Consider the following 25,747-nt stretch of genomic DNA (forward strand, 5'->3'; position numbering starts at 1 on the left):
AAAGTGCTTAATGTGAACGTTTCTATTCATTATTCACAAGGGCCTCATTTTTAGCAGAAGAAAACCACTTCCTTTATGTCAGATAAAATACTGAAAAGAAAAAAAAATGCTGTAAAGTAGAAAAATTCTTTGATACCCTTCTGAATCGGCTGGAGGGCTTTTACGGGATACTTGGAACAACTATTAGCACAGGATTTGGAGATGCTGAATGTGACTTTTGTGGAGTTACATTTTTCTAAAAACCTATGTGTCTTCCAGCTCATATCTTCTTATGTTTGAAAGCAGATTCTGGTGGGGGGAGGCTATGGACAGAAAGAAACATCTGTCTTTAAAGCCTCTAGATGGCAGTGGCAATACTCAGCCTTGAGTCCTTTCCCTGCCTCTCCTCACGGCCTCCTGCCTGCATCTGGTTTTTCCCAGTCTGATTGTGGCGGTTAACTGTGGCTGGTTCCCTGTGTTACTTTCTGTGGGCATCCAAGGGCCTCCACGTGGGCACTGCTCCTTCAGGCTGTTGTACTGAGAAGTAGCAAATCCATCCCTTAACAGGTGCTGCTGTTTGCTTTTAAGGGTGGGTTGTGTTTTCTCACCTTTATCTGTTCAGACAAAGTTCATTTTGCAGAAGGTGCGCACATTAATGGTTGAAGATGCAAATTGATTGCAGTAGTAGAAGTGTTTTTGTATGAAAATAAGCAACTATTATCTTGCTTATAAAAGGAGTTTGGCAATTCATGCTTTCATAGGAATCTGCTTTTCAAGAGGCCAAGTTACCCAGGCTTTCCACCAATTTTTGGAAACTGTGTTTACTTTTCAGATACCTGGTGAAATTGCACAGGGCAGAGACAAGAACAGAAATTTGTGTTCAATTTCAGCATCATTATTCTCTTCTAATATTCCTGACAGTCACTTTGTCTTCTTCTCTGAGTACATGGGATGATGTTCAGATGTCCAGCTTCCTCTTCATAAGTGTTCCTGTATCAATTACCTTACCTGATTCTTTAGAGAACTTCATCAGGAAGTTAATTTTTTTCTCATTCTCTTTTTTCCTTTCTCCTTTTGTTTTACCATGTACACATTATCTTTCCAGAAATAAGCCTGTGCATCTGAGATGCTTCCTATCCTGTAAGATGACTGGAAGCCCCGTGGCTGTTGCTGTGTGGTGCCAGCTCTGGGCTCTAAACCTGACCTAAAGAAAAGTTTATTAGCTCAGGCTCTGTGCCATGCTAGCTGTGTTCATACAACTTTTGGTCCAGCTGGCTACAAGGCAAGAGTAAATGTGGTTTTGTTTGACCTGTAGGGAGGGGAACTTGAGTCTGTGTGAAGTCTGCTATGTAGATGGGCTCTAATTCATCTCTTCTGGGTGGCCAGAACACCCTTCCAAAGCTTTTCCATTCATGCTTTCTTGCTGCATTCTTTGTCCATCAATCAGATCTGCTTCTATCACCTGATACCTCTAAATGGTGTTTAATAAATGCTCAGTCCTCCACCCCCAAATTTGATACTGTTGCTCCTAAATTGAGCAGGTGAATGGCCCACTATTATTATGCTAGTTAATGTATCCTCTGTCTTCCTCCAACTTTTCTGTTGTGAGTTTCCCTTCTTTCTTGCAGGATTGGAGGCTACACAGGCAGTTTTCTTCTCTGCATGAACTTCACTTTATGTCCTTTCCACGAGAGGATCAGGAGCATTGTCTTCTGTGCACCCTGTCCCTTCCTCTCAAGTAGTCTAGTGTCATAGGTATCACTGTCCCTTGCTTTTCAGACAAAGAGTTGCTGGTAATTTGTTCTCCTTCATGTCTTTTTCCTCTCACTCATGTTAAGGAACTGCTGCCTTTTAGAAAAGCACTATTTCTACAGTGCCTTCTTATTCCTCTTCCAGAAATTGTAAACTTCTATAACTTTACGGCTGCAAAACGTAAAAGAAAGCTTGAGTTAGTTGCTTTTGAGTCAGCTTCTGCCTGCTGCCACATACTTTCTGAAAATAAGTCAGAACATGTTATGTGGAAATGTGGTTAAACTCTTCAGTCTGACAACAATATAGGAGAAAACAGACGCCAGATTTTAGCTCAGAGTTTACTTTCTCTGTGCATGCAAACAGCTAAATGTCTTGACCTTGTTGCCTGTTTCATTGCCTCAGAGGGTATATGTGCCAAGGTGATAAAACAAACTGCTACTTGATATCCAGGTGGCACTGCCAAATTTGTGGCTTGCTCCATATGTCTCATGCAGGGTGCTATTCTGGAATGACGTTTTTTGAGACTGAAAGCTGGCTTTTTTTTTTTTTTTTCCCCTGGTGCGTAGCTCCCAGCTTTGAAAACTTTCCTGTGTTAAGTCTCCTTAGCCATAAATTGTCAGAGCAGAGAGACATAGGAATTATAGTCTTGCTGCTGTTGAAATTTGGTGGATTGGAGTGTGAGGCTTGAATAATCCCCCACTCAAGCAAGGATCTGTGTTTTCTTTTTAAATCCTGGAAGCAGTGAGAAATAGCAATCTTAATACCACTGTCCCAATTTTAATGGTGTGTTAACAAATGGATATCTCTGATAGCCAGTCAAAGAGCAGTTTCACATTATATACTTTTACCTGTAGGAGGGTCACGCTTTTTCATTCTGATGGCAAGGGAACTTGTAATCTGTTGTACACATGGATGTCAGAAGCATTTTTGTCATTCTTGTCCTTTTCAGTTCGAAAGGATTTAAGTGGGCTTGATGATGTGACACTTACGAGCCAGTCAGAATGTGGAGGTGAGATCTAGAAGTTGTTTCCATTACATTTGTGGAAGTTAAATCATTAAAAAATAATAACGGAGTGAATGCCTTTTGTGGATGATAATCCTTACGGAATGAAATGGTATATAGGTAAAATACTTTTGTTGCCATTTATTCCCCAATAACCATGAAAAGCTCCTGTGGTTTAGTTTACTGAAGGTCAGCTTGCAGTAAGGGTGTAGTGACTTACGGCAAATGTAAAATAAAATGTGTTAGCTCAGATTTGAGTGATGAAACAGGTGTTAAGTAATTTATTTTACCATGTGTTAGCAATGAATGAAAATTATGTGGGTTACATGTGAGGTGAGTGCTGCATGATACATAAGCTGACAGTAACTCTGTGTTAATTCAAACTCCTAATTTACTGTTTTGAGGATGCTTAATCTTACTGATTTAGAACAGTATGTTGGGATTTCTTGAAACAGTAATTTGGCTCCTGCTGGTTGACTTTTCTAATAGCACTCACACAGAAAGGTTTAGATTTCTAATTTCCTGGAGCCCAATGGTGGAGCTGCTTTCAAAGTTTAAGTTGGATGTTAGATGTTGGTCTCTTCATTCCCAGAACTAAAATGAAGACCAGGGTTGTTCTGCAGAGTTTGCAGTTAATTTTTAAAAATATGTTTTTATAGGTACTAAAATTTTTTAAAGACGGCATTGCAATCAGGGAGTTTCTGAGGGCATTCTGAGGAAACTGTGTAAGTGAAAAGAGCTAAATCTTTGAATGGGATAAAGAATTTTGAAGGCTTCTAGAGTTATGGGTGTCTTTCTGACTTTCAGGCTTCTCCAGTGACAGCGACCTGATCTCTCTGACAGTTGATGTAGATTCTCTTGCCGAGTTAGATGATGGAATGGCATCCAACCAAAGTTCTCCCAGTAGAGCTGTTGGCCTTTGTGTTACTTCTGAACCCCCAGTACAAAGCACACTGGCACCTGAGCAGGAGTGGAGCAAACCCGAAGGAGAAAAGGAAAGCCATGGTTTGTTTACTGGAAGCTTAAAACCCAAGCCAGGCAAACAAGATTACTTGGAGAAAGCAGGCGAGTTAATAAAACTGGCTTTGAAGAAGGAGGAGGAGGAAGATTATGAAGCTGCCTTAAGCTTTTATCGAAAGGGGGTTGATCTGCTTCTGGAAGGTGTTCAAGGTATGGATCTTCCCGTTATGTTTGTCTTTTCTTTGGTTATGTGTGTTTGTTTATGACATTTCCATGGTTAACATCAGCTTACTGCGTTGCAAAGGAGTGATATGAAATGCAGAATACATTTGGCTTTTAAGTAGCTGTGTGCATATGAGAGAGAGAGAAATCTTTCTAAGACTGAATGATAATTTAGGGTCTCATCTTCCAAGTGCCCAGTATCTCCTCTGTTAAAATTGCAGCACAACCTTCAACTTGCAGGTAAGTAGCAAAGTGCTCCACTTTTGCTTCTTTCCTTTTTATTGCCTAGCCATTAATTAATATGTGGCACTTGCAGCACTGTTGAAACATTATTTAATTTACATGGTTAAGTGAGGATTAATTATCCCCATTTTACGCATGGGGAGAGGCAGACTCAGGTTAACTTCCCAATCACAACAGGATTAGAACTGCTCTTGTCTCGCAGCCTCTTGCTTCTTCCACGAAACTATTCTTTTCTAACTAAAGGATGCACAGAAACTTACATGCTTGCATTGTTAGAGGAGCACAGGGTTTTTTTTCTTTTTCAAAAGACTTCGGTCTATCAATATATTAAAACCAGCAAAAGCTGTTTTTAGTGGACTGGATACAACTACATGCAAATTTCTGCCTCCTTGCACCTTTTCAGTAAGGGAGAAAAATTTTTCCGTTCTCTAGTTCTTGAGAATCTCGAGTGATAACCTCATGTATTTGCATTTTATCCAACAGTGGCTTAAAACTATAAAGTACAGGGAAAGATTTGTTCTTTCCTGGAGTGAATTCAGGGTCTGTGTATTGTGCTTCTGCCCTCCACAGACCAAATGAGTGATTAGAATTGTGCCTTTGTTTGGCAGTGTGCAGCACAGGTGCATTCTGCTGCTCCAGATCTGGACTTAGACATGAATGTACCAAACACACACAAGCAGAAGCCTTTGCTGCATCCCAGTGGGATGCACAGCAGTGGTCCAGACCTTCTGAACAGTTCTAGCAATGGAAGTTACCTACTGAGCTGACTTAATGGGGCCTGGCAAAAAATAATGGGTAGGTTACTAATGAGAGCTAGAGGTGTGGGCCAAGATATGTGCATAGCCTTCGCTTAAAATGTCTTACACTTTCTGGCCAAAGTAAATCCACATCTTTTCAAGTCTCGGTGATGTCAGTAGGCTTGCTGCTTTGCTGCTTGTTGTGGCTTTTCAATAGCATCCTAACCTTTCCTTGCCTGTGTTGTCAAAATGTTTTTCATTCTTAGTGTTGAATATGCTGGCAGTCCTTCTGTTGGAGAGCCCAGCTATTCTTTCTTTGCTAGTACACTTTTTCACAGACCTGTGGACCATTCACCTGTGATCTTCTGAAGGATATCCTGTTTTTTCATAAACACTTCTGTGTGCCAGCCATGATGCAAGGCTGCCATGATGCTGTTTTGAACTGACAGTTCAAACTTCAAAAGCTTTCTTTATTTAACAGTTTCAAACTGTTAGGGCATGAAAACAAGTCAGTCTATTGCACATCAGTTTTGCTGTGGTAATTATTGTGTATACTTGAGTTGTGGCAGTGGTTAAACATGTTGGCTTTGAATTCATGGTAATCCTTAGGGTAATATGTTTGCTTTAAAGTTGTGAAAGACTTTTATTGCATGTAGGTGACTTGCTCAACTCATGCATATGAACTTGTTAAACTAGAGTGGGTTGAACTTCTTATTACTTATATTTGCCAGAATTTCCTCCAATGGTTTTTTTCTTTTTTGCTGTTGACTAGCCACTCTTCCAGCTGTTAATCCTTTCCTCTCACCCACTTATCCCTGCTTTTCAGGCTAGGAAGAAATTCAAGGAATCTTAGAAAAGTGTGATATTCTGCCTGGTTTTCTTGATGCCAGTCAGTACAGTGGGAATCACTAATAAATTTTTAGTGATGGTACTTATGTGGTGTGTGTCAGTGTTCCTGATGGATGAAGAAACATGTAACCAGCACTGGCACCTTTTTCTTTGCAGTCCCTGACATTGCATATGTATAGCACACAAGAGGGAGTAATGGGAATGAGTTGCATTTTAAGTGACTTCTTATCCCTTGGGAACATAACTGTACACAGGGGGGTTCCTAGCAGTCAGTCTTTTTTCATTTCTCTGTGTTACCCTGCGTGGCTGTGAAGGAATGTTCGTCCTCTGCTGGGCATTCACACTAGATTTGGGTAGATCCAGCTCATTTTGTGTCCCGTTCTCCTTGAAGCTGCTGCAAACTGGCAGGGAGACACTGATGCCCTCTTTATGGTGACAGGGCTGGTCCAAATGCTTTCCTAAAAATACATGCTTTCTCATGATTTATGAGTACAGTAAAAAAACCCAAAAAAACCCCAACAAAACTTTTTAATGTAGCTACTTTGTGAAGGTAGTATGTTTAGCATTGATATGTGAACATTCAAGGTATGTTGCAGTAAAAAACCACAAACCTTCAACCTAATCACTCCAGTTATTTAAACACCCCTGGTTATGTATTTCTCACAGATAATAACATACTCCTTTTAAAGATAAGGATGGTACAATTATTACAAAGTGCTTCTGGTCTTCTGCCACTGATTATTTTGCACCTATTTTGTCTGAAAAAGATTTTGTGCCATCTGAGAGTGAAACACAGTGTTCATCGACACTTAGACACGTGTGCAGTGCCATCGTCTCGGTGCACAGCCCCCGCCGAACGTGGCCTCTGGAATGGGCCGCCGGTGGCTTTTTCCCTGGAGAACAGCAGTACGGTAATACAGGCTTTGGCCACGAGGTGGCGGCAAGGAAACAGAAATTGCCGCCCCAGACTTGGAATCGGGCGGTGATAGCAGCGCGCGGAGCTGGGGGAAGGAATGCCACCCATCCTCTGTGCTTCGGACTTGAGCTTTGAGACAGTCCGCTGCCTCAGCTGGAATGCCTCTGTGAGCTGCTTAGGGGCGTCTGAAGCGTGGGGCTGTGTCCCGTACCAGTCACTCCCTTCGGCTCAGCGCAAGCTCTGCTGCTCAAGGCTGCCTCGTCAAAACCGCGTACGAGCAAGTTCAGTGCTGCGAGTTTATAGACCTGTGCTGGTTAGTTTGAAGTAGGTGGCTTCCCTAAAGGCAGTTGAGCACACTTGAGCTTGTTATATTCTGATGGCTTTCCAGCTCTCCCAGCTTCTGGCACTAGTGCTGGGTGAGGCAGGTGTCATATGTTTGAGGAATGGCCATCTTGACTTTGTTTTCAGCTGTGTGCACATGCTCTCAGATGTACAGTGGTGTTCATTATTCTGGGCAAGGTGCATATGTATTTTCTTTTGCTAGTCTCTTGCAGAATTTAGTACTGAATCGTTTCATGTCCCGTTCATAGTCCTGCCAAGAGACTCAGTTTGTGTCCCTTGGGGAATGACTGCTGCCTGCGTGCTCAGAGACTGGTGTATGCCTTGGGCTCTGGGCATCTGCTTGTTATACATGTTTGGCCTACTTCTGCTCCATACATGTGTTTAACATTAAGCACTTGCTAGTGGGAAGAAGAATGAAATCGTGGACTGGCAGTACAGCCCTTGAACTGCACCTCTTGTGCCTTCCTGTTTCATTTATACCAGAGCTGCCTTGCTTGGAGTGACAGGGAGTAGCTGCCATAATTTCCTTTTTCTTCTAAATATGTACCAATTCTGCTTCTCCTCTTGTCTTTTCTGGGCATTGCTGCTTGCAGGGTTTTGAAGCTTTTGGAAGACAGGTCTGTAAAGATTGTGTAGGATGGTTCAGCAGTTCTCTAGGAGCTGAAACCTTCTAGAATTCAAGCTTTTCTGCCTTTTTAAGCATACTGAGTATGCTAACTGATAGAAACTTTGGCTCACAATTATAGCTGTTCCTTTGTTTTGTTAGCATGTCAGAGCACTTTGAGGTCAGTGCATTGCTTCAGGCCTAGTGATGGAAAAAATGCATTAATCAATAGCAAGCCACCAACTTCTAGCTGGAAGTTAACTCTGTTTTATGCAAAGTAGTGCATTGCCTGACTTTGTTATAGGGCATAGTTTATGTTAGGAACAAGCAGGTCACGAGACTGAAATTATGGAGGGTTTTTTGTAATAAAGAAGGGAGTCCTGTTTGTATAAACTGCTCCTCTTTTTACAACTCCAGCCATTCTTTAGTTATTTCCATTATGGATCTGGGCAGTCTGAGGTGTGTGATAAACAGAGTTAACACTGTTGCATATTGCTGGGTTTCAATAATTTCAGGCATGTGAAGAACAAGAATGCTGCACAACATGGCCAGTGTAATTCATGTAAAAAAGTACAGGATCTCTTCCATGTGGTTTAGAAACCAAATGTGTTCATTGCTGGTCTGCCCATGTTGCATGTTAACATCTGAAAGGAGATGATCCATTTACTCTGTCGGAGTTTTGAGATGTTTATTTTCACATGTGTGGCAGCTGTGGCTGGGCAGAATAAATATTGATTTAGTTTAGGCAGCATGAACCTTGTTGCATGAAGTATGTGATGCCTCTGGAGTGTCAGCAGCCACAAGCTGTTTTCCAGGTATCTCTGTTTTGTGTTAGGGATCTACAAGTTCTGAATAAGCTGCTGGTGTCTTTGAAAGCTGCCTGTGAATGTCAGTTTTGCACTGCTCCGTGCTATTTTAATGTTTATCCAGTAAACAGAGCTGGAACAAAAATTACACAAATTACTGGAACCTTGCTAAAATGACTTTGACTTTTAACCCAAAAATGCATATACAATGAAATGCTAGGAATACTTTGGACAACTAGATGATATTTTTGGATATACTGAAAACAAACCAACTTGTGTCTAATTACTGGGATTATGATGGGCTATGATTTGAACTTGTGTTGGAGCCAGGGATGCAAACAGGAGCATGCTTGACAGAATGCCAAGAAGACAGTACTTTATGAAAAGGGAAACAGCCATGGCGTTCCACCAGCGCATTTCTGGCTTCCTTTGCTTGTTTGTTGAATGGCACTTATGAAGACAACTTCTGTTTCCACACAGTAGCTATTTTAAATTCCTTTCACTTGTTAAGTTTTCTGATTAGTGTTCCTCAGTGATGTTAACAGTTTCTGAGCTATCCAGAAGATGTCTGGTTGTGGCAATGTCCTTAAGGAAACAACAGACCTGTTTTCTGAGAAGATGAATTGGGGTGTGAGCTGATGGCTGTAGGGAAACCCTGAGAGTTGTGCTGCACTCCACAGGGAAAGGTTGGTGATGGGGTGACTGACAGAACTGTAGTTCTCCCCACCCTGATTTTAGGCTTTTGTGTTCCTATGGTGTATCATCACACAGCCTGTTTGCTGTTGTAGTTTTATACTTCCACTGAGGCTGGAACCAGTCAAGGCAAAAACTTCCTGCCCTGGTTCCTACCAAAGGAGCTGAAAACCATTTCTCTTTCCTGCTGCTGGACTGCGAGAATGCTGTTGGACTGTTTGGGCCGAGCTTTATGAACAATGATACAAAGTGCTGCCTCTCTCCTAGTGCTTCATACAACCTTGAAATCACAGCTGCTGCTTCAGAAGAAAAGTTTGTGAGAGGACTCATCTGTTGATAAGTGGCTGGATTAAGAATGGATGTTGGAAATACTTTGTTTGGTTAAAAAAAAAAGTCATATCTCTCTGTGCTGCCAGTGATGCTGAAACACATGCTAGTATGGACTATGAGCTGCTCATAAGTGGAATGTGTTGTCTTCCCAGGCCCATCACAGACCATACAGAGCTTCAGAGCAGATTAGTGCTGTAGGATCCATCACTGTGCAGTAGGTGCTGGATGGACCACCCTGAGTGATGTCATTCCCTGTGTGGAAGTGCTGGGTTTAGACACCTCGTTGTGGCAAAGCAGTAAAATACAGTGTGTGCCAGTAGAGTATGGTTAATGTATGTTGTTAGTGCCAGAAGCTGGTTACTGTATAAATACAGCCAGACTCAGCTATGTCAAGGGACACTCAAGGCAAAGTTCCATTTAAACTGCAAGACCTCTCTGCACCATGAGGTTGATAAAGGTCTGAGGTGTACGTGCTGCACAGCTTACAGCCTTGCAATACATGTGAAAGTGAACTGTAGCAATACCTGCAAACCAGCATGTAGGGTGTCATGCAGAGATGACTCTGAATGTGGTTACTTAGCATGTGGCTGTTAAAGAATTAATAAATATGTGACCAGGTGAGCCCTAGAAATCTCTTTTTTCTTCCCTCTTGGGACACAGCTAGCTGTATTGACTTGGTGTTCTGACCTTTCCAAGATTTGAGTCTTTCCTTGTACCAGTTCCTTGCCAGGTTGCTGCCTGTGCCTGGCCTCTTTGACAGACGTCTCTTCCTGCCTGCACTGCCTTTTATCTCAGCTGTTGTTAGCCACAACACTTAGCTGCAAAGTGCAGGAATCTCTTTTTGACTGTAGCTGTGTGGGGTTTCTGCCTCCCATCAGAAGACCCAGTAGGGCTGCCACACTTCTTGCAGCATGCAGGGTAGACAGGGTAGACTGATCCAGGTTACAGTGCCGCTCCTGTCCGCAGGTGAGAAATTTGAAGTCTCTGGCTGCAGAATTCAATGCCTCAGGCACTGTAGGTGAATTGAGGCAAATTACTAGCTGGAATAGAAAAATTGCATAGATAGGTTTAAGGGCATGATGCTGCATGATAATCAGTGCTCTGATTCTCTCCCAAACAGTTCTTGCATATACAGCTTCTCTCTTTTCACATCTAATTTTTCTCTTTTCCTGTCCTCTTTGCCTCTTAACTCTTCCAGTATCTTAAAATAGCCTCTTTAGCTTCAGAGCTTTGTAGAAGGACTAGTATAGGTTTGATCTCTACAAGGCCTGCCGCTGGCTCTTCTGTTTTAGAGATTTTTGTGATTGCTCGGGGAAAAATACCATTTCCCATAGTAGTATATAAAAGTACATATGAATTGCATTTAATACATAAATATGAGTAGTATTAGACTGTCACGATTTATGAATTTCATAATTGGGTTTTTTTTATCTGCCTTTTTCTTTTTTTTCCCCTGCAGTACTTTACTTCAAACTGTTCTTACTTGAAGGGGTAGCTGTCTGTGTGCCTGGGTTCCCTCTGCTCTGAAGCAAGGGATGTTGGTGCATGTTAATTCTAATTTGAACTTGTCCTTTTAGTTAAGAACGAGGAGTACAGAGAACTTGGAAATTTCCTCTCTCCTGTGGTGGTGGCCTGTGTAACTCCTTTACTTGCTCTGACTGTCAGTGCTGTTCCCCTGTTCCCATGGTGCTTGTGTTGGAGGACCTCCTGCCGCTGTCACCATTTTGTTTCCTCCTCTGGGCTAGAATTTCACTTCTTGTCCTTCTGTCTTGAAACACTCACAGGGTTTATTCCCTTCTTAAGTAGTTCAACAGAAGAATGTTCAAGAGTATTTGTCACATTAAGTCTTATTTTGGTGAAATACCTTACAGTTAAGACTGCAAGTTTTAGCAGATAGATGGGAAGTTAAGCTTTTCCTCCCTGAAATGCTGGGTGCTGTCCATTTTATTTTTTTTCCAGGTAGTCACACATGCACATGAAAAGCTACCACCACCTTGTGGATTTAACATGAGAGTTTCTCTAGAAGCAGATGTTTGTTGGTTAGCATTTCTGGCAAGTTACGTTTCTTATCTTCAGTGTTACCGACTCCTGCTTTACTGGTCACTCAAACACATTTCACCCACACCATTCTTCTGTGTAATCTTAACTTTGGCAAATATGCCAACTTTTTTTTTTTTCCCCAGAGAGATGTTTACCTAGACATTTACATGACTGGTGTGTGACCAAAGGTTTTCTACAGGATGCAGAACTGGCAACGTCATAGGAAATGTAGATCTGTAACGGTCTCAGGCAACCTCTGGTGAAGATGATGTATGTGACATATGAATATAATAGTTATCAGCACACTGGAAAGTGGGAAGAAGAATTTGTAGGTGTTCATTCACTGTTACAAATTTGTGCTTTAATATGAAAGGTTTAACTTCTAAGTGGCTTTTCTTCTTGGTTGGTAGAGTACAGTACTGTCCTAAATCTTCAGAAAAGCCAGAAAGAATGGTTCTGATAAATGTGTTGCATCTTAATAAATTTTGACTCTCTGAAAATGTTAAGAAAAAAGAGGAAAAAAGATCCCTTCAAGCTGTTTTATCATAATGGGCTTAACCTTTGTCTTATTTTTTAATATTTACAGTTTTTTTCAGCTGCAGAATTTGATCAGCACCTCAAAGGAACTCACCATTAATATAATGTGTAGCATACTGGAGCTGATGAGGTAGTGGGCTTATTTCACAATTCCAAACCCCCACCTGCTGCTAAAATCTATAGCTCTTTCCTTGATGCTGCAGTATCCGTCTACCCCAGCACCTGCCACATTTCACTTAAGTAATTGTTTGAAAATTAAAGGTTACCCACCCTCCTGTGAAAGTTGGTGGAGACTCGTTCCAAAATCGGCAGCTTTTCCCCTTCCTGAAATAAATTTGGGGGTTATAAAACTGTGTCCAAAGTCATCACAAACCTGTGCTGGATTATGAGTCGCATTGTCACTTTCGGTGTGCCTGAGCTTTTGTTTGGCTAATATGGACAAAGGAGTCTGCTTCACATGATGTAAGAAGTGTTTGCCCTAAGAAGAACAGAGGTCCTCTTGAACCAATTAGGCAAAAATAACAGCTGGGCTACCCACTAATAAGGAAGGTGCTGCTAAACCTCTTTTCATTGTGAGAAGAAATAAATCTTTTAAGGCTTACTCCCTTGCATTTTTATAGAGAGCAATTCTTTGAAAAATTCAGCAATCCAGCTGGGTGATATGTGCAGGAAGACTGTGAAGAAGATAAAGAAACTTTTAAAAATAAAAAATGGTATTATAGCTGTTAGATTTGGCAATTATAAATGTTTCATTGAAGATTTCAGTATTTAGAGAAAGTTTTACTGTTTAAATTGTTAAGAACATGGAGTTTGGGGCTAGCACAACAGGCAGTCTTGAAAAGTTCCTTGTACTTGTTCTGCAAGAGGACATTCCTTCCTGGAGCAAATCTCTTCTGATATCTTCTTTAAAGGAAGGCAGCCCACATATATTTTTAGTAAGTCTGAGAGAAAAGCAGGAAGAGGAGGTCACAGAGGATTGGGACAGGTAATGCTCACTTTATGGCCTTACTTTTTCTGTGAAAATATCCCCATCCTGGCTGAGCACCTACTTAGGTAGGGAGTGCACCTATGTTGCCCTGGCAGATTATCCCTTCCTGAGGAAGACCTCTTAGCACCTTAAGGGGGATGATTTGGAACTGCTCACGCACAAAGAAAGGAAGGAATATCTAGAATTCCAGGGTGGGTGCTACATATCGTGATTTACTGATTATTGAAAATTTTTTTGTATATGTTCGTGGCAAGCTATCTTTATCATCCAGAGAGGAACACATCTTCCCCGTGACTTCATCCTGGATCTGTGGAGGAGGATAGTTACGGAGCAGAGCAAGTTTGACAGCACTTCTGTGCATCTGAGATGTGTTCTCTTGGTAGTATCCCATATTATTTGGGGAAGAAGGACAGATTTTTTCCATACTCTTTACTGACCAATTTTATTTTTTGTCTAAGTTTATTGAATATGACCCCCTTTCAACAGCTTTTTGCTGTTATTATCTAAACATAAGTAATTTTCCTATATGATAGAATTACAGAAGATTTGATGTGTGAACAAGCAGTTAACTGAGCTGAATAGTTCAGCATTGAGTTAGCTGATCTCTCAAAGGTGTGTCCTCTCTTGAGGTACTGTGAAGTGTGGGAAAAGACTTTCTGAGCAGAAGACAAAAATATTGCTAGTTTTCCAGATGCCTCTGCTGTACTTTGTGGAAGTGCTGCCTCTTTGTGTTTTTCATTCAAATCAGTGCACTATGGGCAAACAATCAGCCAAGTCACAGAAGAACTCAATGGCACAATTATTCCGATATTTGCTGTTTTCCTCTATCAAACCCTCAAAATCATTTGAACGTTGTTAGGAATATCTGTCTTTGTAAATATATTGTAACTGAGCTGTCTTTAGAGATATAAATTAAAGAACAAATTTTAAATCATTGGCTGCTGTCCTAATGTCCTGGCTTCCTGTTACTTTGGTCAGCGGGTGGCCTGGTCAGCCTTTCCAAAGCCAATTTTCATTTTAAGATATTTTTATTTCTTCGAAATAGGCAAAGCCTTTGGAAAATGAGGGAGCAGCCTGCTTGTGCTTGTGTGTGGGGATGAAGGCTTATATGTGCAACAAAGTAGCTGTAGAGTTTTTGTATTCTGTTTGCGGGAATAGTAAACAGAGCATCTAAAATAACCACTTGCACATTGCAACAAACACATCATCATTTGCTTAAAAAGAGTTATAATTACAGTTGACGAAGCATGGACACCATAAAAAATGCATTAGTTTGGCTTGACACATTAATTACCTGTTTTTGCAGATGTTTTTATATATTGTTGTGTGAACAGTTTACAAAATAATTACAGGAAAGTCATATGGAAAATAAACTAAGTGGGTGGTTTCTCGCCTTAATATTTTCATTCATGTGAATCTGTGTGAGGCACAGCTGCTCTGTAGCAAATGCAGAGGGAGAGAGAGAGATGGGGAATCTTGAGGGGTTTTTATTCTAAGGTTTCTATGATCAGCCTTGCTGCACTTTTATATCTTGCTTTAGCAGTGTACTTTTAAAAAGTGTAAAATGACATTGGTGATTTAATCCCAGTGATCAGGAGGGGGGAGAAGCTTTGATCCTGATCAGATGAAACATAAATCTTCTAGTATCTAGGAAAATAAATGAAAAATCAATATTATTTTAAGCAGGATGATCTTTTATGAGCAGTTGTAAAGATTCATCAAAGGCTTTGACACAGTTTAAACATTTCCTGTTTGCTGCCATTTAAAGAAAAATGCCTTTCAAGTTTAAATTGTAATTAGAGAGGTACCTCTTTAGATTATTGTGGGCTAACCACAGAATGGAAATAAGAGCTCAATATGCTCACACAATATTTAAATCAAAAGTTCTTAACTAGGAATAAATGATTATTCCTAATATATTATAAAATAAAATTGATGCTTTTGAAAATACACATTTTTGCATAACTAAACCCAATATTTCATGGCAAAATGTAACATTGCATAAAAAAATGCATGAAGTCTGAATCACAGCTTTGACATCTGTCAGATATAAGGATTTGTTCTAGTACTGTGTTTTAGTGATTTATTTGGTTTTAAGTGGACAGTTCTATGACCTCGAATTTGGCATAAATGCTTAAGATTATTTTTAGCTTAATGGGGTCTTTATTGTTACTGTCGGTGTTTGAGGCTTTTTAAGTAGCATTTATTTGTTTATTAAATTTATATCCGGTATTTATTTGCAGATTTTTGTGAGATATTGGCTGTTTAAATGGGAATTTGTATTGCAGTGTAGTTTTTTTACATTTTCTTGGTTAAACTAATGCAAAAAAATAAAAAGCCAAAATCCTATTTCCATAAACCTAATTCTCAATCATCCACCTGTTAAAGTATTCGGAGACTGAACTGTTAATGATCTTATCCACAAATACGATGCAAGAACTTGTTGAATGAATGTTGTTTTGTGGGTCCACACCCTTTTTTATGGCTGAAGATTTTAATGAGGGAACAGTTTGCAAAGGTTATTTAACAAATTACTTGGGAAGGAAAAGTAGGAGGAAAACTGAAATTAATGTCTTGTGAAAGTAGGGAGAACAAAGACAGCTCTAAGGGGACATCCTAGCTGGTTTGTGTTAATTACTGTAAAATTACTGAAGCATTGGAAAAAAGCAATAAACATCCAAACTAAATACACATAACTAACAATTAAGCAGTAAGCTTGACTTTTATGATAGCCTTAGACACTACCCTAGCAGTTTTCTACCAGCCTGCTTGGAGGAAATGCTGGCTGAAGAGTTCATTGTTGCTGTGCAGGTGTCTTGTATTCTCTGAGTGGCTGCTGCTTGGTGTGTCTGAGAGAACTTGGCTGCTCACCAGTGCCTCAGCATGAGGGGGAGGTGTTGCGGTGCTGTAACACTACGTGCACAGATGAAAGCAAGAGAGTTACTCCTGCTTTAGCAAATTGCAACACACACTTATAAAAAAAAATACTGTGTATCTGCTCTCTTTTGATAATGCCAACTTCAAATTCAAAGAGTTGAGTGATGTTATTTTTTTTTTAATCCTAGATGGGAGTAAGACTGGCAGTCCCATCAAGGGAACTGCTTACCAAGATTCCCCATGGTCTTTAGAATGAGAGAAGCTACCGAGATACTGATATATAGCCGTGATATTGTATGCTGAAAGTGCACTGAATTTCTGACTGTCCCAAACCAAGTATAGACAAAGGTTTTTCCAGAGCAGTCTGCATCCATATCCAAGGAGGTGACAATGACTTTTCCCTCCTGCTTTGAGGTGGATAGTAAAATTTACAAGAGATCACTTACCACAGAACTTGGAGTAGACCCAAAGTCTCTTCTGCTCACTCTTGTTGGAGTATGGGTGTGATGGTTCTGTGTGTTCAGGTAGTCTCTAGTTGTGATATGAAAGGGAGTCTCTATTTTATAACAATTCACCTTGACCCCTACCTTTAATTCTGCCCTTGAAAATCTCACAATGTCTTACACAGTGACACAATTGCCCCCTGAAAACCTCCTGCAGTAATTTCTTAATGCAAGCATTCACACAGTAAGTTCTCTGTCAGAAATTCCATAATAAGCTTGCTCTTTTTTATGAGACTCATTCTTGATAACCCACAATAATCCTGGTTTTTTTCTTATCAGTTACAAAGTTTCTGGTTAAACTCCTTCAAGGTTACACTCGGGTTCCTTTCATGGCCCGTTGATCAGTATCTTATGAGTTCCAGTCTTCGTTATTTTCTGTTATCTGCCGTTGGTTGGGGGTTGTGTATTTGTGTGTTTAATTTATTGCCCCTCCTGTTCCTTGCCTTGTCTTTCATGTGGGATAGCTGTTGGGCAGATATCCTTGCAGTTCCTTGCCCTGTTTGAGCATTGGTTTGAGAGGTGCTGGCTTGCACCTGGCAGTGCAGAGCCCATCACAGTCAAGGCTTTGTTTCTGCAAGTCTTGGATGGCCTCAGTTAGGGCTGGGAGAGTCTGTCAGGGCCATATAAAGTCTCTGCTGTCCTTCAGTCTTCTTCTGGGACAGTTGTCTCTATCTTTTTTTCAGCATAGTAATCTCATTTCTCTGCTGTAACAATTGTATCTCACAGTCCCTTATCTGTGCTTGGTGGTTGGCTGGTTGGGTGTTGCCATCACAAATTGAGCCTGTTACAGCAATATTGCTCAGGATGGGAATGCCTAAACATAAACTGAAAGCTTTAGAGTGAATCCAGAGTTAGTGTGGTGTCATGGGGTTCTCACCAAGAGTCTGGGTAGATTAGAAATAATACAATGGTCATTTAGCCATCTAAAAGTGAAGTAGTTGGTGCAAGTGCTTATTCCTTTCTCCCTGTGTTACCCCAAGCCAGGAGGCAGGGAATGTCTAGCACTGGAAAGCTGTAAGCAGGAGTTCTTAGTGTCTCCTCAGTTGCTTTCTTGCTTTTAATAGCATTTCTAGACTTCATGTATAATTAGGAGAGTCCATACTGGAAACCCGAGGAAGAAAATAAGTTTGTTGTTTTGTTGTAAACATCTTACTCTGTCTTTCCTAATTGATTTTGCTTTTTGGAATACAGTATTTGGATCAGTGGTTTCTTTCAGTTCTTACTTATGTTACCATAGGAACAAATACCAAATCACAGAAATATTAGGAAAGGCTTTTTGTTTACCTTAGTCTATAGCAAGGCTTAATTTGCTATTTTCGTGGAACTCTGGGATCACAGTATTGGATTTTTAGAAGATGCATATCTTTAGGTTTGCTTATGAATAACCCAAAGGAAATCAAAAAGGTAGACTCAAAGTAGTCATGCTTTGATTATCTAGTACCTGTCTCTTTATAGAAAACATAACTTCTTTTTTCTCCGTTGAGGTGAATCAAGTCCAACTCGTCGAGAAGCAGTGAAAAGGAAGACTGCAGAATACCTTATGCGTGCTGAAAAAATTTCCAGTGTCTACCACAAAACCTCAGAAGATGCGTCTATTTCTATGGTAGGCTTTAATTTATTCTTTTCTGAACCAGAATTTGGTATAATTAAGTAGCAAAGCATATTCAAGCTTAAGGTTCAAAAACTATCTAGATTTTCTCTTTTGGGAGGCCTCAGGAGTATTTTGATGTTGTGTTTCTGTTAAGCTGCCGTTCTTTCTGATTCTTCATGATGTTACGAGGAGTGCTTGGTTTAATACAGGACAGCTTTTCACATGCTTTCCTACTGTTCTTGGTTGATGATGTAGACATTTTTCATCATGCTGGAGAATCTAAAGGTAAAGCAGAAAACCTCACTGGAATGTAATGTTTCATATGACTTTTCTATGAGAATGCTGGTTGGTCCTGTAGGGAGTGAGAAACCTGTTGGTTTCTGTAGCCTAGCACATCGTGATGTATCAGACGTGAGTCAAGCACAGGGTAGAGGGAATCAGAATAGTTTTCCACAGAACAAGTACTTAATAGAGCAAAGGTTCTTCCTGATCCTTTCAAATGTCTCTCTTGGATATGCTTGTGGGACCAGCTCCTTGATTTTTGAGAAGTTTCTGTGCTAATTCCCACTTTCTTGGGCAGAATACCCTTATCTGTACTTGTACAAAATACAAACAAAGCTTGTTCTAAGATACCCTCAATAAATGTCTACCTTGCCCTTCCTTAAACAGTTCCTTTGGGATTTATCTGTTTTTACTTTAGGCTTTTACTGCAGTCATGCTAAACTGTGTTATTGTTGATGACTGCCCTATTGCAGTAAGTATAAAAGCTATGAACTTCCTGACTCTCTAATGTCAAGGGATAACAAAAGGGATAGAAGATTATTGCTTCTTACTTTGCACAGATCTAAAAATGCTTTAAGGAGACAACTGCTGCAAAAATTGGAACCCTTCTAAAAGGTGTCTATGTAATAAGTAAATCTAAAAAGCAAAGACACTGGTTTTTTAAGGCTAGATTTTTTTCATGTTGAGAGCCCACAAGTACATTTTGAGGATGTTCCAAATGGGATATATTTTGTGAGGCTTGGAGTCTTGCTGTTGCTATGAACTATACTTTGAACAATTTAATATTTTGGACAGACATGAACTCCTACTAGGTATTCTTTCTTTGGGTCAAACACCCCTGAAAATGGGGAAGAAGCTATATTGAATGGAATCCTCAGTGTGTTTGGAAACTGAAGAACAAAAAAAAAAAAACCCATGAACAACCTATTTTTGCCTTTTTATAAGTTTAAAAACTAACTGTGGTTGGGAAGGAGGAAGAAATAGGTTGCATTTTTCTCTGTGAACTTGAGAGGTAAAGTATTTCCTCTTTTATGCTGTACTGAATAAGACACATGCCTTCTTTGCAGATCCAAAGAAAAGCAGATTTAATTGGGATAAGACAAGAAAAAAAATCAGAGAGAATAAAAAACCATTCTCCTTCTGTGAGGAAACTCAAAATTGACAAATTATGGCAAATCTTGTTTAGCGCACTGTTGCACCTGGCTGATTCTCCTGTTTACAAAAAAAGGCCATGTAGCCATGATTTAGCCTTGTTTTTGTCCTAAGTTTTTACACGTATTCTAATGTCCTTTATTTGCTGCTCTTCAATATGCATAAATTTTACTTTTATGTTAGAGCTTTGGAATTTGCTGATATTGAGGGCAGATGGTGCTTATGGGTCATGATGGTTGTGGTGAGGGACAGCTTTTCTCTGAGTTCATAGCTAAAAGTTAACTGGGAGGAGGACTTGACTCTCAAAGTTATTGTAGGGGTAGTGGTAGGGACCACAAAGAATTGGCATGCTCTGGCTTAGTGTCTTAAGGAAAATGAGGAATGTGACCCTTCCAGCGTGTTGGCTGCTGAGCAGACCTGAATTCTTGCACCTTAATTACTGCTTATTATTTTTACTATAATTTATATTGGAGTTTGGATGAGTTATTCCATCCCATATGGACAGTGATGAGTGCACTGAAACAACTTGCATCTATATATAGTGGGGTTCTTGGGAGATACCAGTGGAAACTTGCAGATACTTTGTGTCCTTCTCCTAAAGACATTAAGTCCTTGGTGGGTAAGGTCAGTGCAGTGCCTGGGCCCCTGTTAGGACTGGCAGAGTGCAGTTTTGTTGTGGGGAGCCTGGTTCAGTGCAGGGAATGTCATGACCAGGGGGGGTGTTGAGATCATTTGCACCTTGGAGGAAGAGGTCTGGCTAGTAAGTGAGCGTGGGCACTTAAGGCAAAGTGTTCTTGTTCGTGACCTGGTGTCACAGGGCAGAACTGCTTTGTCACCTGTCTGCTGTAGGCGGCTTTGTGTTTCCTACTGTGCCCTTAAAAGGAGCAGTCATGGGGATCAGCATCAGAACTAGGCTGACCTGTCCTTCTTACAGATGGAATTTTACTTCCTTCTCCTCTACCAGGCCGGAGAACTGTCCAGCGAGGGAAGGGGTAAGCTCAGGAGTGCAGGTACAGTTATTGTCCTGCACTTCTCAGCCTATCAGATCTCCCAGAGGCTTGGGATGCCTGCTGTGTGCTGAGCCACCTGCAGCAGTCTCAAAAGACTGTGCCCACTAAATGAGCCCCCAGCTCCCCCTTTGCCATCTGAACAGCACATGAAGGTAAAGCATTTCCTTGGGGGCCTCAGGCAGAAGGAAGCAAGCCATTCTTTCATGGCTGGAAATGCCAGGCCCTTGCCTCTTTGAAGACCAGATTTCCCTAAGAAGGCAAAAGTCTGGTATTTGAGAGCTGAGAAGCAAAATTGTCTTTGATGCCATGGAAACCAAATAAAGAACAACAGTGCTTTGTTACCTTTCAGCAGTGTAACTCTCTTAAGATAGCATCCTTAGCAACCACCCTTCTGCTGGCAAGTGCAAGTGGTGAAGAGAGGAACACAAGAAGGTGGTGAAGGAGAACCTTTGGCATTGTTAAAGAAAGGTTGTGGGTAGAGGGCTTACAAGAAATGTAGGGAACTGACACAACTGTGACCTTGAGCTGGGAACATATCTGAGTATCCTATAAACATTGAGAAACCCATAAGAGTAGGAGATGTGCAGACAGCTGCTGGAGCTTTTAAACAGGTGTGTGGGCCTTCTGGAAAACCAAGCTGCAGCAAATGCTGTCCTTTTCTTCTTCTTCTTCTTCTTCTTCCTTTGGTGTAGCACAGCAGCCTCAAGGACTGTCTCTTGGACAAGTGCTCCAGAGTGTTCTGTAAGAGCAGCACTGGGTCATTTTGCAGATTCTCAAGCTGCATTTTCTCCTCTGCCCCTTTATAAGTAGCATCTCTGGGGAGCCTCCTCCAAGCCTGAGTGGGAGCTGCAGCAACAGCCTCTGAATCACACTGGATTGACCATCAGAAAGCTGCAGTCTTGCTTAGCTGTCAGCTGCAAAGCCCGGCTCAGCTGCTTGTACAGGCTGTGGGACCATTTTAACTTTGGTAGTTTTTATAAAGCATATATTTTCCCTCTTTGAAATTAGTTCTGATTCTACTTATGCCTGACTTTGTATATTCAGAGTTGTTTCTTTTTGTACCATTATGAAAGCTGTTGTCTTTTAAAATGTCAATTATTTTTGATTTTCAAAGCAATTTAGTAACAAGAGGTGCATGCAAGCCTGATGCCCAAACAGAAGAAGCAGTCTTTGTGGTTTCCATAAGATATCTTCCTAAAATTCTCATTAAATGTGCATGAAAATTACATGAAGTATAAAGAAAATGCACTGCATAGTTCTGTGAGATACAAATTTAACATAAAATAAGAGATTCAGTCTCAACTTCTAGGATCACATCCAAGGTGTGTCCCAGCGTCAGAAAAGGTGCATTCCCCAACTGGTGCTCACTGAGGGCCTTCTTAAGCACACTGTAGTTCTGCCTGGTTCAGATGCAGGCAGAAATCCAAGCTGGTTTTCTCCTGGTGCAGAGAGAGGAAGGAGCCAGGATGTTTGCCAGACCAGGAGAGCTGGAAGCACTGTCACACCCATGAGGCAGACACCAGTGTATCTGCATCAAAACAAGGCATCTCCTTGCTGCAAGTGAAGGTCTGGCTATGCCACAGGTAGATAGTTACTAAAATTATCAGAATTAGACCTCTGAATGGCAAGGGGAGATCCCATTTTGATGTGCAGGTCTGCACTGGTGTTCATGAAAGTTCTCTTTTCTTATGCTGAGGTTCTGTGGTGACTGATGTCAAAGGTGGCAGCATTAGCAGTTAAATGAGCAGAGCTTTCTGGGTGCAAGAATGAAGAGGTGAAAATAAAGATCAAATATTTAATTCGAGGGAAATGCAGGGAAAACTGTGGTTGTGCTGGGAAAGCTGTGAGAGACCAATGCAAGGGGCATCACATGGATTGCTTTGAGCAACCAAGGAAGGACCAGGACTCCACCATTCCTCATGTTTCACAGCATCCCAGGAAGTAGAGGGGTGCAAGGAACCCCACAACAGATGCTGGGGTGCCCCCAGCCTGAGATGTACACATGGTGTGGTTCTTGGGGTTGTCCTGTGTGAGGCCAGGAGTTGGATGTGATGATCCTTGTGGGTCTCTTCCAACTCAGGATATTCCGTGATTTCCCATCAAATGGTATTTGTGTCACTGGGCTGGGGATAGTGCTCTTGCCTTAAATGAGGTTAATATGAAATGCCCTTTCCTTTACCTGACTGGTAGAGTACTTCTCTGTCTCCCTCTGCTCTTATAACTGCTAGCAGTGATGCCAAAGCTGAGGCAAGAGCTATGGCCTTGTGTAGCTTGCAAAACTAGAGCTTTCCAAAGGCAAGCAGTGGCCACAGGCTGCTCAGTCCTTGCAGGAGCATCACAGCAAGCATCAACCTTTTCTCCTTGAAGTTTACACATGGTAACCAAAAGGTGATGGTGGGAGAGGAACTGCTGATGCCTGTCCTCACTCAGATAAATCCAGCAATGCAGCTCAGAGTGTAGTCTGGAAATAGAGAGGGCCTGACCACAACAGAGAAGATCCTGGGATACCTGAGCAGCATGCTGAGCATTCGGACAGGCTGCTGAAGGCCTGCTGCAGGCAGAGGTAGCCTGCCACTTGTCCAGAATGTTTGTCTCATTTCTAAAGGCAAATTAAGCTTTTGATTTTTTTTTTGTTATTCTCCTTCCTGTATTTTTTTTTTTTTGTTCCTCTCTTTTTTGATGAGAGTGGGGGTTTTTAGTTATTTTCCTTATTGCTGCTTAGATGCTGAGCTTGGAGTTTTACTCTATTCAGAGGAGCAGGCTCTTTCATAGAGTGCTTAATTGCTGTAGTTTTGGGAATTGTTCTGGGAATTTAGAGTTTGCTTCCAGCCTGCTTCACAACAGAATGTGATGCCTCCCCATCACTGGGCTCTTCTATTAGACTTTGAAACAGTGAAACCAAAGTACTGTAAAGAGCAAAACCGATAAAAATGGAGAGCCTGCTGGGAGCTGTGGAGATGTGGATGTGATTGTAAATCCTTTTAAGGTAAGAAGTGATGTTAGAGCACATATATAAAAAACAGTGTGTGTACACAGTATTACTGACTGTGCCACCACTGGTCACATTTTAGAGGACCTAAAATAAATATACTGGCTCTTTGGATAGGATGCATGAAGAAATCTGATTGTATAGCATTATTAGACAACTATTAACTTCTGTAGAGTTGTATGAACTTAATTTATGGTTGAAATGTTTTTCATAAGAGAAAATTTTAAAAGCATGATTATTGAGGAATGATTATAAAATGTAATAGCAAGCAGATAGGAGTGAAAGTCTTTTATAGTAGTCTAGAGGATTAGGAAATATTCTCTTCCTTTAAATGTATTCCTTAGAATGCTTTTGAAATCTTGTCATGAATAAACTGTGTTAGCACAACTCTTTGTTTCAAAGGAAGTATTTCATTATTGCAGAAAAATTGCATACTCTCAAAATACTTCCAACAGCTTGCTGGAATGTGGAACTGAAATGAGGTTTGGAGAAAAAAGTTCATGTAGAGTTTTCTTTTTTTGTTTTTCTTCCTGTTAAAGCCTTTAGTTTTAGATTCTAGAATCTGGGCTGTTTTAACTGCTGTTGGTACTCCTGCTTGGCAGGGTTTACGTGACAAAACTATTATCAGACCCAGACAAATAAATGAAGATAACTAATCAACTCCTAAACGCTGAGCACAGAAAAACGCACTTTTCTCCAAGCTTTTTGAACATGTGTTTATGGCCCTTTTGGATTTTGTGGGCAATGAGTACTTAAATAAGTACTGATTTTTAGGAAGGAATTTGGAAGGAGAGAATGTTTTTGACTGGCAACGTGAATGGGCTCAGTTTTGGGGAAGGCTTTGAGGAGTTGCTTTAGCCTTTGAGGATAGCACAGTAAGGATGTCTGAGGAAGAAAAAATAGGGGGACAGGAAGTGGCTCTGCCTAGATCAGGATCTTGGAATTTCTCATCACAAGGGAAAAAATTTTGATTTTTCCTGATAGTTAAGCATTTCATCCACAGCATATTTGCTTACCAGCCATTTTCCTTTGTGACATAATCGTTAAATATTGCCTCAGAATGTTGACAAATTAGAAAAACAGCTTTTTCCTCTTGGAAGTCTAGAAATCAAGGAGTTTCACCTTCCTCTTTCTTTGCACCTTTGTGTGATAGAAATGTACATGGGGAGGCCAGGTTATGCTTGAAAGGAGTTTGGCATTCAGCAGCTCTGAAATGAAGTTACCTTATTTGTGAGGAAGACATACAGGTCTGTGGTTCTAGTAGAAGCTACATGTTGAATTTTTGGAGGAAGATCTAATGAATTCTCTCAGCTGGCAACTAGAAACTGCTGAAAATGTTTGTTCACATGCCAGAGGTATATGGGATGCTTTAGAGGTTGATCTTTGTCCCAAAAGACTTCCAGTTGAAACGTCTTTCCCCCTCTGACATGGAAGCTTTGAGTTTGCTCTGAGAAACTACGAACCACAGTATGGACAAACATCTATGTGATTAGTGAATTAACTACTTGAATAATTAGCACCTGCCAATTTTCTTGCTGTGGTGTTAATTTCTAGATTAATGATACATAGCTAGCTACTTTTTTCTAAGGCAGCTTTAGGAGTCATTTCTGTTGTGCACCTTATTATTAAAACGATTTCATAAAGCTCACCAGAGAGCAAGAGAACCCTGTTTATAATTCTATATTTTATGTTCTTCAGATTTAAAAAGCCTCTAATTTGCTTTCTCCTCCTCAGTGATCTCTGAATTATTTTGTACCCTGAATACCTGTAAGGCTTTGATTGATTATTATTATGTGGTAAGAACTGAGTAATCAATTGCTGGGTTCCATTAAGCGTAGAAAAGATAAAAATTCATTGCATTTTTCTTTTTGAAATTTTGTTTTCAGTGTTATGTCGACTTTTATTTACTTGCAAGTTGGTTTTTTTCCCCCCCGCTAAGGACAAACAGAAAACTTCTCCTTTCATCTTCAGTCTCTCTGATTTATGATAAATTTAGTTTCCTTCGGCCTGGCATTTGCTTCAGCAGGCAGTCTTCCTTCAAGTACCACCCTGATTGATGTATAATCTTTGATATCTTCCATTAGCCTCCAGGATCACTAAGTTCAAGGCCCTCTTGGAACCTAAGGAGCCCTGCCGAGGAACTGAAGACCTTCAGAGTCCTTGGGGTGATTGACAAGGTAATTCTTCAGTGTCTCTTCAAGAATTCAGTCATAAATCGACTGCATGCTGACATTTTGTCTTTGAAGCTGTGGATCTTAAGGATATGAAACAAAAGGGGAAAATGACTCAAATGCATCTGCACTTTAAAATAACAAAAGTAGAATAAAAAAAGGCTTTTATCT

General features: G+C 40.7%; 1 protein-coding gene across 4 annotated transcripts in view; it reads left to right on the forward strand.

Annotated features, from left to right (window-relative positions):
• The window catches only part of RPS6KC1 (ribosomal protein S6 kinase C1), an 86,385-nt gene that overhangs the window by 20,172 nt on the left and 40,466 nt on the right, over positions 1–25,747 (forward strand). For all 4 annotated transcript variants that reach the window (XM_048297111.1, XM_048297114.1, XM_048297113.1 and 1 more), the window contains 4 exons: positions 2,681–2,740; positions 3,542–3,904; positions 17,866–17,984; positions 25,490–25,582. In XM_048297111.1, the coding sequence (XP_048153068.1) occupies positions 2,681–2,740; positions 3,542–3,904; positions 17,866–17,984; positions 25,490–25,582 (635 nt within the window). The remainder of the gene's footprint in view (positions 1–2,680; positions 2,741–3,541; positions 3,905–17,865; positions 17,985–25,489; positions 25,583–25,747) is intronic.

This window comes from Corvus hawaiiensis, chromosome 3 (assembly GCF_020740725.1).
Source record: "Corvus hawaiiensis isolate bCorHaw1 chromosome 3, bCorHaw1.pri.cur, whole genome shotgun sequence".
In the NCBI taxonomy this organism is placed as follows: domain Eukaryota; kingdom Metazoa; phylum Chordata; class Aves; order Passeriformes; family Corvidae; genus Corvus; species Corvus hawaiiensis.